We start from the raw sequence: 12,677 nt of genomic DNA, 5'->3' as shown, positions 1-12,677 counted from the left end.
TCCACAGTGAAATTTAACACACTTTACAGTTTACACCTACCCAAATTTCTCTTGAGGGCCTTGCTTACCTGCTACTGCTTTGTTTGTTTGTTTTTTATTTTACATCTTGACATATTTTTGTTTAGAATTCTGCGAGCCTCAATTTTGAAAAAAAAATCGACATAACATTGCTCTGATAAGAAATGCACAGACTAAATGAATGTGGTAAAGCTGTATACTATAGTACGGCTTACGTAACTGGTGTCATCTGTATTGAGCAACTTTGTTTTGGACAATTTGTTTTAAACATTCTTGTCTAAATTTGACATCAAACAAATCTGCGTTTTGGGGTCGCTTATATTGTACGACCAAAATTCACAGTTGCAAATCGTCATTGTACATCATTTACAGTTAATTGAAGGAAATTACACAAGGCCTTTATCTTTTGACACAATCACATTTCAAAGCAGCATCTTTATACTTCGCCACAGAAAACACTGTACAAAATTAAACTTCGACACCATTCTCTTCTTTGCTGGATGAAAACGTTCACAATACTCATCAATTTTAGAGTGGCTTTACTCAGGAGTTGGAAAAAGATCAGAATCGTTCTCCTGAATAGAGTTTTACGCTGCAAACAAGAAAACAAATTATTAGATGATTTTGTGTGGTTGCCTGTTACTCCACAGTTTTTCTACAATTTAAAGAAAAGACAATTGAACGTCTGTAAGTTCTAATTAAGCTAGGGTATGATCACTCAAACTAAAATATATTGAATTACAACGGTTCCTAAAATCTTACCCAGTTTTAACAAAAGAAAAAAACATATTTAAAACAATTTTCAAATGTGTTTTTGAATATGATTCTGTACAGTTCTGTGGCAATTATTCGGTCGGTTGTTGATAGTTTCTGACTCCTGGAGGGAAACAGTGATTTGTTGGTTTCGTAAATCACAACAACAAAATCACTAGTCTTCCACTAGGTGGCAGAATATCGACCCAATAATCAAGAGCTCATCACGTATCGAAAAAATATATCCAAGAGCAGACAATGCACCTCTATCTATTCACACGGTAACCAAAGTAAGCAAATGTTAAACAGAAAAAAAACAGAGAAAATATGGCTTATAAGTCTGATTAAGCAAGCTGTTCCGGAAACTTTTGATCTCCGCCAACTGTGCAGACCAAAATACAGTTGTTTAAAGAAATACTTTCACAATTTTACTGTAATGGGTGAAACCGCTTTTCGGTATTAAACATGATCAATGAAATTGAGGTTCTGGCTTTCTCATACACACCCACATCTTTCAGCAAATCCTATACCATGAGATTAAAGTGGCACTATGCAAAAACGAATATCTTTTGCACCAGATTGTTAAAAAAAGGGTTGGGGGCCAAGCTTGTCAAGAATATATAAACATGCTAACCTTTTCTGCAGCAGATATTGTGCATTTTGGGTCTGTTCCTGGGTACCAGTGATAGTGATGACTCTGTCTTCGCTACCCGGAACTGGTTCATCAATCTTTATTATTGCGCCACTATCCTAGATACAAAATAACTGTGTTATCAGTTTTGGCCAAGAAAAGCACAGGTGTAACAGTGGGTTTGTATGCATTTTCACGCAACGGCAAAAAACTGCTCGTTAGCTGCTATGATTTTTTATATCTAAGTATGTTGCTTGTTTAGTTAAGATGGGCATAAATTCATAACTGGGATCATCCCTAAAGGGTTCATGCAAACCAGCGATCACGACACCGTAAGCTAGAGTTTTCTAGATTACACTGTGCCATATGGAAATGCCTGGTGACCGGCTGATTCGGTATAACGCCCTCAACATGCCTGGCATAGTATGATTTATACCTTGTTTAGGACTAATATGGCCTTAGGAACACTATACACGGATGACAAAAGTAAGTAAGTCGAAAACACACTGCAACGGCTGATAACACTAACATTAATTGTGCAAACGTATGGAACAGAATTTTACCAACCTGTCTTATTTGTCTTATCCTATTTCCGCCTTTTCCAATTATCGAACCAGCTAAACTTGTCGGTATCGTCACCTGCAAATCACGTGACAGTCATGCAACCAATCAGACGCTACTATACAACCGCAGCTCAGCCCCATATGATTTCGGTTAATCGCAATCCGGCTTATTGCAATTTGCGTTTTATTTTGCATACTGGATATATCCCAAACAATACAGCCTATCATTTGTTAATGAAATAATCAATTTATCGGAAATAATAAAAAATACTCATACTAAGTTAGTTGCATTAAAAGTTTGGCAATTTAGAATTGCCATGAACTAGAATCGCCTTAGTACGCAATATAACTTTTTGGCCACAGTTTATGGCGTTGGTCAATGTAAAAAATACGTTAGGCTTTCGATGACGTAATCTAGTTACGCAACACACCCACCTGTGTTGTGTGTTCATCGCCAACTTCTACCGGATTTTCTACGTATTGGGCCTAAAAACACAAAGTATCACTGAACACAAAAAGATTTCAAAGCTTTAAAATAAAAAGAAACACCAAAACCAAGTGTTTGACAAAAACAATCAAAAAACAACATCTGAATATGATTTGAACAGTTACCTGTTGATTGTATTCGTTCAGGTTTTCGTCATATTCCTCCGTGTAATTTTCCTCTACGTATCCGCCTCCATAGCCCCCTCTACCGGCCTGCATTCCATAATTACCACCCCCACCACCACCACCACCGGTGCTACGGTTGCTGCAAATAAACGTTTTAACAGTCAGTTAAGTTGGGTTGTTAACTATACGGCAAGTGTATATCGTTTACGGCAAGTGTATCGTTTGATGTGCTTAATCTACATGCATGCATAAAAAAAACTTATACGAATTCGTACTCAGAGCGTACTGACTTCAAACCCTTTAAAATGTAATTATTAACTCGCCAAAGCTTTATAAATGTAGCAGACGACAATGTCAAAAACACGATACAAACATCTCATTTAGTTTTGATATTCAAATGATACCCTCTTGCTATGCAGTATTTATTCTCCAGAAATTATACAAACTTATTCACAAAAACGTTGACTTATACGAGTTTTTATATGCACACTGCCACATGCTATCTTTCTTACACAGTGCAGCGAAACGCTTAGCAAGCTTTTCTTCAAGACGATTTGACCGAAGCAAGTCGCTTAAAGCTTAAACTGGACTTTCAAACACATCCAACTGTCAAAACGTTACGTCCATCTAACTCCACATTTTTATGAACATCCAAACGAAATTACTTGTCATTTTTTGGTAACAAAAGCAAAAATGACCTAGTTTTACGTCCACGCGAGCAAGGAAAAGCAGCAATTGTCGGACTAGCGTGAGGAAAGAAGACTGACTAACTCCTTTGTTGGAGTCACATTTGTTCATCAATATTTCACAACGAGGAAGAAAGAAAAAAACTCACAAGAAAATTTTGGGTGCCGGACGCGCCGCTGAGAGCTTATGAATATTCCAACGACGCCGTTTGAATTATTTACAAAGTGATAACAACATAAACTCGCTTTTCCCACTCAAAGAGACAGCTGCTAAATTGAAAGGATGTCCCCGGGCACAAGTATAGGGAATTATAGCCCAGACGGATATACTATAGGGACCGACGTAGACATACAAAAGCCCAATTAAGTCCGGTTATTACGAGCAGACGTCTTGTGGTCTGAGTAAGTTGCCGAAACGATCAGGTTGCAGGTGTGGTTTTGTGTTTTTGTGATAAAATTTTCACAATATTTTCCGTTCCTACAAACTGTGTGTTGCACATACCCTTTCTACAGACTGTGTATGTACTAGCAGTTTCACTTATAAGATCACCATTTGCGTGTGAAACATGAATAGTTTTTTTGTTTTTTTTTTGTAAGAAAAGTTAAAAGAAGGTTGGTAGTCTTGAGGTAAGAAACAAAATTGTTTCAATCGAATCGGAAAATAGACGCACAGAAAATAAGCCTAAACGCCGTTTTTACACCTATATAACGCAACTTCCCAATTAACCAGTATGTAAGAACCTGCTTTAAGTATACGCATAAGTAAACGACATGAAACAAAACAAAAAGAAATACTCAACTACCACAAAAATACGTCTTTAACCATATAAAAAATGGTTTCATTATTTCTTGGGGGGAACTGCATGTATAGAAGACGTTGAAAAAAGGGTTTTAAAGCAGGACAGAAGTTACTTACTTATTAATTGTGCCCTTAAATGTTTGCGTTCCAAAACGTTTTAACGTTGCGCAACTATTTTCGGCTTGATGATTGTTTTAGTGCAATTGTGTTGTTATGTGTTTCTTTTACCACGCTTAATAAACTGAACCCAATTTAAAAAGCCCAACAAATACACACACACGCGCGCGCAAGCCATAGAAAGAGACATAGCAAAAATAACTATATTTCGCGTTGTCGTATATTAGTCGAGTACAGGCGCTATAGCTCACATTATAAGCCAAGCAGGTCTGAAATGTTTAGTGAATAATTTATGGAAAACACTTCCCAGTTGCCAAGCGTGACGTGCTGACCTGACTTTTCACCAGCGATAAGGCGGGGTCAGAATATAAGTGCGTTTTATCGCTTGTACAACCAATTGGACTTTAAAAGTGTTAAATTATATAACTTTATCCAAATGCTGTGTTATTCTTAGCTGCTTTTGCTTTGGTAAAGGGTGATTTGTTTAGAAACCACACAAAATAGTTTAGTTTTCGACGTTTCAAACTTTGTAAAGGAATGCAAAAATTTATTTTGTTGCATCGTTAAAAACCTTATTCAAATAGAACGACTTTGATTGGTTCCGAATAGAACCAAATAGAATCGGTTTCACTCGTCATACCAAAAAGATAGAGCAGTTCTAAATAATGTACATAAACTTGCTAACAAAAAAATGGTTTTAGGACAAACACGTACTTAAGCTACTGTTAAAATAGTCCAACTGATTGCGGAATATTGGAGTCACTAAATAAATACGAAACTAAAGGTTTAAATACAGCAGTATATTACATATTTTCATCATAAATTTACCTTTGTCTGTCATAATTGCCCTGCATTCCACCTCGAGAGCCATGCATTCGACCTTCAAACAAAAAAAGAACACTTTACCGTTTAACTAGTTTCTCCTGAAAAACCAGCTCTAAACTTAACTGTAATTTGCCCAATTTCTTGAACAGAGCAATACAGGTTAGGCTAATGTACGAATCGAATGACAATAAGCTTTAAACTCCATACTACCAGTATAGCGATTTTACATGGGAAATTGTTTGTGCTACATGGAGGTACAATTTGAAGGCAAATATTGTCTAATTGTTTTCACTAAATTCTTAGATACAGTAAAGGCAGTAAACAATTACAAACACGGCAATACAACATGTATGCGAACTTTGTTATGTTATATACAGAGCAGTAGTGGGATTCAGCCGGTCCGCACCGGTTCTATAAAACCGTCTCACAAAATTTTATGAGATGAGCGAACCGGTTAGCATAACTGGTTACTGTCAATTGACTTTTTTTTTTTGTAACAGAACCGGCTGAAAAATATAACTTTTGTGACAGAACCGGTTGACAAAAATTTTAATCCCACCACTGGGCAGACTGAATTTGAAGACAATCCACGTTTTTTATAAGCCAGACCTAATTGACAAATTGCGCGTATTGCCAATACCACGCTGAAAGAAAAAAAACACTGCATTGTAACTGATAAAAGTGTAGTCGATTCAGGTTACAGAGCTTTGCTTACCCGAGTAATCATCACCCCCGTATCTTCCAGCTGAAATCAAAAAATAAGTTTTAAACACCAAAAGTTAAGAGTTGAAAATATAGATTTCGCCCAAAATTGGCACCGTCAGTTGCGATTTCACGAAGATTCTATTTGAAATATATCCAAGTAATATATCGACTGATTTCGTTTTCTTTTAAACGTGTTTCCATATTTAGCATTACAGTTTGACAAAACAGTGATCGTCCATGACAATGTTGCCTGTCAGAGGTCAGATACTGTTAACTCCATTGATTCTCTTCTAGTTATTGTGATCATTTATTAACTAGTTACGTGAACTAAAACATATTACAACAAGTTTTCATCGTAAGCCAAACTCTATTTATTACATTTGTTTGAACAATTTGAGAACTATATTGAACTTACCCCTTCCGCCACGACCCCTTGACCCACCGCGACCCATTCGGCCACCTCTTGCCCCATGGTCAATCCCGAATTCCTTGTCGAAACTGTTGTAGCCCCCATACTCGTAAGAATCGTCCCAGAAGTTTGGGTCGTAGGGAAACGTTGGGCCTTTCGGTGGAGCCTAAAATGGAAATGTAGATTTTAACTTGTGTTAAAGAAGTGTCAAAACTGTATGGCAACGTTCCCTGCTTAATACTAATATAGACTTAAGAACAAAAATAAAAAAGTGGCATAACACCGCTAATGTGCAAAATGTTAAAGGTCAAGCTTTGTGTAATAAAGGTAATGCTTTACTTACAAATTTAATTTGAATTACAACGCATAATCAGATCCACTGTTTAAATTTGAATTATCATAGTTAGCATTTACAATATTTTTAGAGTTTGGTTCGGTTAATGACTTACAGTTCGTAGCATTTCAATGATGTCGTGAGCACATTTCACTACAACATCCACATTTCCTCGTATCTGACATATACGGTCGGTTGATTCTGGGCAGCATTCCTGGTTTACTTTGATATTTGCCCCGGTTTTCTACAAAGTGGAACAAAGTCAGCTACTGTAAGGTGGCTAGCTTACGCAGCACTTAGAAAATAAAGCTGTTAAAAAGCTGGTATTTTGTTGGTGTTTCATGAGACTATTTCGTTAAGCCACTAGTATTTTCATACAAGTCAGTGGTCAAAACTACACCCAGACTTTTTATGACCAAAAATATGTTACTGTTAACGGAAGATAAAATTCAATGTAAGAAAAACGATTACCTTAAGAAGGTTGAAATTTGCGATCTCTATTTAACTAGAACGATTATGCATATTTGTCTGTATTGCTTTAGTTGTTGGTACTAATACTTGGATTAAAACATGTAAACGATTGCAAAAAATTGGAAATTGTCAATTTACCTCTCTGAGTTCTTTAATTCTGCTTCCTTTCAAACCAATGATGGTTCCAGCTTGAGATTTGTGAACGAGCAAACGAACAGAACCGACAGTTTCAAAACGTAAACGCTAAAAATATATTTACATTAAAAAAATTGATATTACAGAGGAAATAAAACCCATGATGAAAAAAGGCTGCGATTTCTTGACAATTTGAAATAGGGTTTAAAGGATTTGGGTAGGAAAAATGTAATTCTAGAAACTTGTTAATAAAGTTTGGAACACCAAGATAACTTAAGAGTATCACAAAAAGGTTTTAATTTAGCAAAACTATTAAATATGTCATTTTTTCTGACAAAAACCAAGGTTTTACACCATTAAAACGAAATCTCGTTGGGTATTAGAAAATTAATTTTATTTTAGGAGGAACTATAGTCATAATGACAAACGAACCTCATTTAAGATTTCCACGATCCTTCCCACCAGTTTAGCAGCATCCGACACAGTCTTTGTTGTGGCTGAAATCACCCTAAAAACACCCACAGAAATGCTGTAAACTTTATAAACGAAACCTACAACCCCGAAAATTTTATCACTTCTAACTTGTGAGCGCCACCCAGCGACAGCTTATACGATGTAAGACATTTTCAGCGACAGAATTGTTTGCAATTTCGACATGAATAATTGATTTACAAATGAAGACTACCATCTACAGTTGCCAACACCGATGTTTTAGTTGTATAACGTTCAGTTGTTTTGCAGCAAAGTTCCCAAAACAGTTAAATACAAAATGAAAGAAATATTTCTCATACACCGCCGCTGGAGGTCGCTACACCATGCGGATTTATTAAAACCGTAGGGGAGCAAAAATTAAAACAAAAATTTACCGCTCAACGCCCTGACTATCGGGGATCTGTATGTTTGCGTTGAACTGTGGGTAATTACGTAGCAAATAGGAGTATTGGGGCGGAGCGACAAAAATAACACAATTGGATAAATAGAGGCAAATGCAACCGGTTTTTAGTGGCGTCGTCCAAGAGCGAGAACGTAGTAGGGATGGGGCGACCAGGAATGGACAGTGGACATTGGAGTTGGAGTGGACAGGGGCACGGATGGACCATAGGACAAGATTAAAAAAATACAAGTATTGGGTTAGCTTGGAATAAGATGGAAGGAAATTTGAAGTTGTTACATTGGGTGGAATTAACTTTACTATTCAACACAGAAAATATCAACTGTATAAAATCGAGATAATTATGTTTTAGCAAAACACAGACGAATCTGGTTAATCGCATACTCAAATTTAAAACTTTTTGCGCAATTAACCGTAGTTTTTCTCAACAAATAAACGGCTTGGCCCTTACGTTTCCGTGCAATTAAACGGAATACGAGTCTATACAGTATGCAATTAACTAGATTCGATAGTGCAGTTTTAGCAACAGGGTTAAAATTTGGCCATTATACCATAGAAAGATAACGTTTATGCAAAGTCATGTTTACCTCCTGTCGCATATCACGAATGTTGGATCCACCTTTTCCGATAATTGCACCAGCAGTCTGTAAATAACAACGTAGGCTACATTTCTAAAAATGTCTTAAAACCAACAAAAAGCGTGTAATTAAAGCAGGGGTCCTTAACAATGGCGTACTTAGGGGTACATTTCAGCGAGCGAAATCATAGTGTGGTGCAGAAAACTGAATTATATATTAAATATTCCAAAACTGCAAATTTTGTCTTCAAAAGTCGCCAAAATTTGTTTACAAACCTCTGGTGTACGCAAAACAATTCTAACAAAAACACTTTTTACGCATTAGGTAGGGCAAACTTACATTCACAGGAATAAGCATTCGGATCTCGACCCTCTCGTCGCTATGGCTACCACCACGTGACCGCTTTGCGTTGCCAGAATCAGCTGGTTCGTCATTTGCCCGTTTTCCACCTGTTCAACAGAAGCATGTGAACCATGAAAGATTAATGAACTAAAACCAGCAGATGTTACATTGTTGAATAGGCTGTTAATTAAAACGAGATTATTTGATATTTCACTCCAAAAGGAAATATTTAACTGCACTAACGAAACTTATACCGAAATTTCGGACAACCTACCGAATAGATATTGAAAAAATAAAATGAAACTTGGTCATATTGCAACTCAAACGCTTTGCAAAAGAAGTAAAATAATCACTTGTATTTTTGCATTCATAAATACACATCAACTTAAATACGTATCAACGAATATTTTTACAAACATGAAAAATGTCACTTTCCAAGATATTTATTACTTACTGAAAAAACTAGCAGAACGGCATTTGTTCTCATTTTAACTTTTCCACAGTCTTGTAACAAAACATTAAAGGCAAAAAACATTTCTAACAACGCAACAGCTTACAAGTCAGCCACTGTAGGTTACAACAAAGCACAAATAAATGACCGACCAAACCATTGTCCACTTTTTTTCGCGTGTGGCAGTTGCGAGGCAACAAAAAAACTTCGCATTAAAAATTCATGATTTAGATTAGCCTTATGTCTGAAAGCGATGCGAGCAACAGGTGCCTTATGACGTCACGATGCCCTTTCATAATTCGCTTCAAACGTCACAAAAGAGAAATAAAGGGTAAAGTTATGCATTCAGTTGTTTAATAAACCGTAGTTTTAATGGTTTGACTCGTGGGTAATAATGTATGCATTTAAAATTTAACACGATATGTGATTCACCTGCTTAAATACACTTGGGTACACAATGTCCGTTTTTTTATTATTATCAAGAAAATACAAGCCAAAATTTGTGTAAAAAGCATTACAACGTTTCGATATTTAGCTGTTTTAGGTCAAACCAACAAATATGATGTAACTTGGTAACGTACAAGAGAAAAACGTCGACATCAAGTTCAGATGAAAGCAATAAGGCTAATGTTTTAAACACACAAATATTGGCTCGTATTTTCTTTCTTACGTTATGTATAGGTTATGAAGCTGTTTTCGACTGAATGGTCACTAACGATTGTCTACTCTACCACAATCGAAACCTAAACTTCCTTCAATACAAAAAGTACAGTATGTTCAAACAGCTCTGTGGCCTGTATAAAATCGGCACTGTTTTTCAAGACTACAACGAATTTCGTTTTTGCTAGCAGACCGAATGAAAGCGTTAAATTTCGTACACTTTTTTTTTATGGAATTCACGTGGAAACGTGCGCCTCATTACGGGGCCATTGTGTTTTCGTCCAACAAAGAATAAACTCGAAATGCTATTATTGGCGGAATAGCGTTACGTTAAAACCTAAAAATCTCAACGCAAAGATGTTACCAGTATCGCCGCTGTCATAAAACTATCACAAAATTCCTAAATATACTTCACGTTCTCTAAAATATTTTGTCTAGGTCATGTTTCTATGTAACGTAGCCCTTTATTCTGTGCCTTTTAGTTGAAAAATCAGGACATTATTAACAAATGTCGAATCGTTCCGATAAAAACTTTATTTACTTTTATCAATGCTTTTGACCATAGTCCATAACTTACCTTAATAACTGACAAAAAATGTACCTACAAATATTTCATTAATCAAGGTAGCAAGGTGCGCATTGGCATCGGACATATGGAGTGACTATCGCTCGTATTTTTTGTGAAAGATCGATATCCATAATCAATTGTGTCGCCCTATAACCCTCGTTTCATATTCAACAATGTTTACATTGTGACGTTAAAGCCGAATGAAAGCCGGCGGCTGGTCGACGGAGGGAAAGAGATTTTGGGGACACTGAAGTCAATCGGTTTACTTGTCGGAAGTAAATAAAACACAGTGGATTCGTATGTACCATATGGCTTGTTGAACACAATTTTTTTTTTTTTTGGTCGAATTAATCTAATGCCTAATAATAATCCCCTTAAATATTTAATGGTGTGAAAACTTCTGCACAATTTAATAAAGCCTTGTAACTAATGTTATGGACAAAATTCAATTAAATAACCAGCAAAAAATGTGCTGATTGAATAAAGGCTGTGTTTTACAAAACCAATGCTTCTCTATTAAATTGTTTAAGATTGGTAGCATTTAAAAAGTTGTCATCATAAACCAATGACTTATAAAACATAGTCCACAACTAACAATAACTTCTGGATTAAAGACTGAAAAGTTTGTCGTAAAACTAAAATACTGCAACCTTTCAGACGCATACAAGTTTACTTTGGTGTTTATCAACTATTTATGGACCTGTTAATCATGTACACACAGAAAATAGTACAAGGTTCAAATATATTTTGTATTTCATGAGGTGGTAAGACTAACAAAACCTATTGCAAACTTTGGGTTAAGAAATGCTGCTCCAAATGTTCTCATGCAATTGGGGTACCAAAAGTCAACTTTATGTTAAGTACAGTAACTTTAACTCAATCCAACAACAAAATATATCACCGTCAGTCATATCCCTAAACCAGATTTTTTTATCCTAATGTGGGAATAAAAATCTAGGAATAAAACATTAAATATTACAAATCACATTTTTAGCATCCATGGTTGTAATTTACATAAAGTGTAATCACTGATTACTGATTTACTAATCAGTGAATCATAACCTGTTTTTTGTGTGTATTTGGAATAGGGATAAAACATTGCCTTAAGTCTTTTGATATTTCATGATCATATTAGTTTACACAGCTTGAATGCATCAAAAGTTGTAAAAAAAAACCTGTGAGCCTATGCCAAAGTTTGCAAGAAAATAAATAGAAAATAACTTTTATTCAGTTGGTTAAATTAAATAATTTTTGTAATACACTAATAATTTTGTCAAACCTACATTTCACAGTAAGCTAGATTAAAAATGTCATCAAAGATATAAACATTTGCCTTTGCCCATACTTAAGGCATCACTATTTCAGCTTTCAGGTAAACTACAGCTAATAAAATTAGGTATCTTGGTGCAATAATAAGTTGACACAGGCCATTATCACAGACTGTGATGAAATCAAGATTCTTTGTTGATGAATCTTACATTGTAACAACTAACAGCTGACAAAGATAATTTCAGTTTTCAAAACTAGTGCTTCTTCAATGATTAAAAAACATAGAAAGCCAAAATTATATACACCTAGTCACTTACCATTACTGTTTCCAATGTCACTCATTCTATTTTTCGGAGTAGCACTTCAGAAATATGAAATTGCATGGAATAAATCACTGCACTGTGCAAATTTATCCCTTAAGTTTTGTTTGTACACAAAACACAACCAAGCAAAGTCTACTGCTGCAAAAAAATATAACTAATGGTAACCAAGCTTACTGGGAACACATTACGTTATATTTAGGCAATCCGTGTTTGGATTTATTTTATTTAACACATTTCGGTTTAATAAATACAGAATTAAGTCAACAACAAACACAGTTCGCAGTTTTAAATCTGGAGGAAAAAATAATATTTCTATGAAATTCTTTTCCAAATGGGAATTTCCCTAATTTGCTTCGGCAAATGGCGCCAAAAGTAATGCACTGCACTTTTCAGGATTGTGCTAAATGTGCTTGGTGTTGTTTGGTGAGGAATATGTTCAAATTCTTTATGCTTGATTTATTTGAATGACGCTTCAGGCGTTAAATAAATAAATTTTGAAACGGAACTTTGGAATGAGTAGCGATTGAAAAAATAAT

The 12,677-nt window shown here is 35.5% G+C and overlaps 1 protein-coding gene across 2 annotated transcripts; it reads right to left on the bottom strand.

Annotated features, from left to right (window-relative positions):
- Window positions 1–318: 318 nt before the first annotated feature.
- On the bottom strand, window positions 319–12,275 carry LOC145227869 (heterogeneous nuclear ribonucleoprotein K-like). Of its 2 annotated transcripts, none has more exons than XM_080092796.1 (15): window positions 12,136–12,275; window positions 8,868–8,977; window positions 8,538–8,594; window positions 7,925–7,968; window positions 7,491–7,566; window positions 7,062–7,166; window positions 6,568–6,696; window positions 6,125–6,284; window positions 5,720–5,749; window positions 5,008–5,059; window positions 2,578–2,716; window positions 2,401–2,451; window positions 1,970–2,041; window positions 1,406–1,521; window positions 319–610 (listed from the first exon to the last, which is right to left on the bottom strand). In XM_080092796.1, the coding sequence occupies exons 1-15, from the start codon at window positions 12,158–12,160 to the stop codon at window positions 580–582; spliced, it is 1,197 nt and encodes a 398-aa protein (XP_079948922.1). In that variant the 5' UTR covers window positions 12,161–12,275; the 3' UTR covers window positions 319–579. The 2 variants fall into 2 exon arrangements, with proteins under 2 accessions (XP_079948922.1, XP_079948923.1); XM_080092797.1 differs by lacking the exon at window positions 12,136–12,275 and adding an exon at window positions 9,325–9,462.
- Window positions 12,276–12,677: the final 402 nt, after the last annotated feature.

Source organism: Phallusia mammillata, chromosome 5 (assembly GCF_965637545.1).
Source record: "Phallusia mammillata chromosome 5, kaPhaMamm4.hap1.1, whole genome shotgun sequence".
Lineage (NCBI taxonomy): Eukaryota > Metazoa > Chordata > Ascidiacea > Phlebobranchia > Ascidiidae > Phallusia > Phallusia mammillata.
Note: the sequence above shows the minus strand (reverse complement) of the source record. Positions and strands in the feature narration are given on the sequence as shown.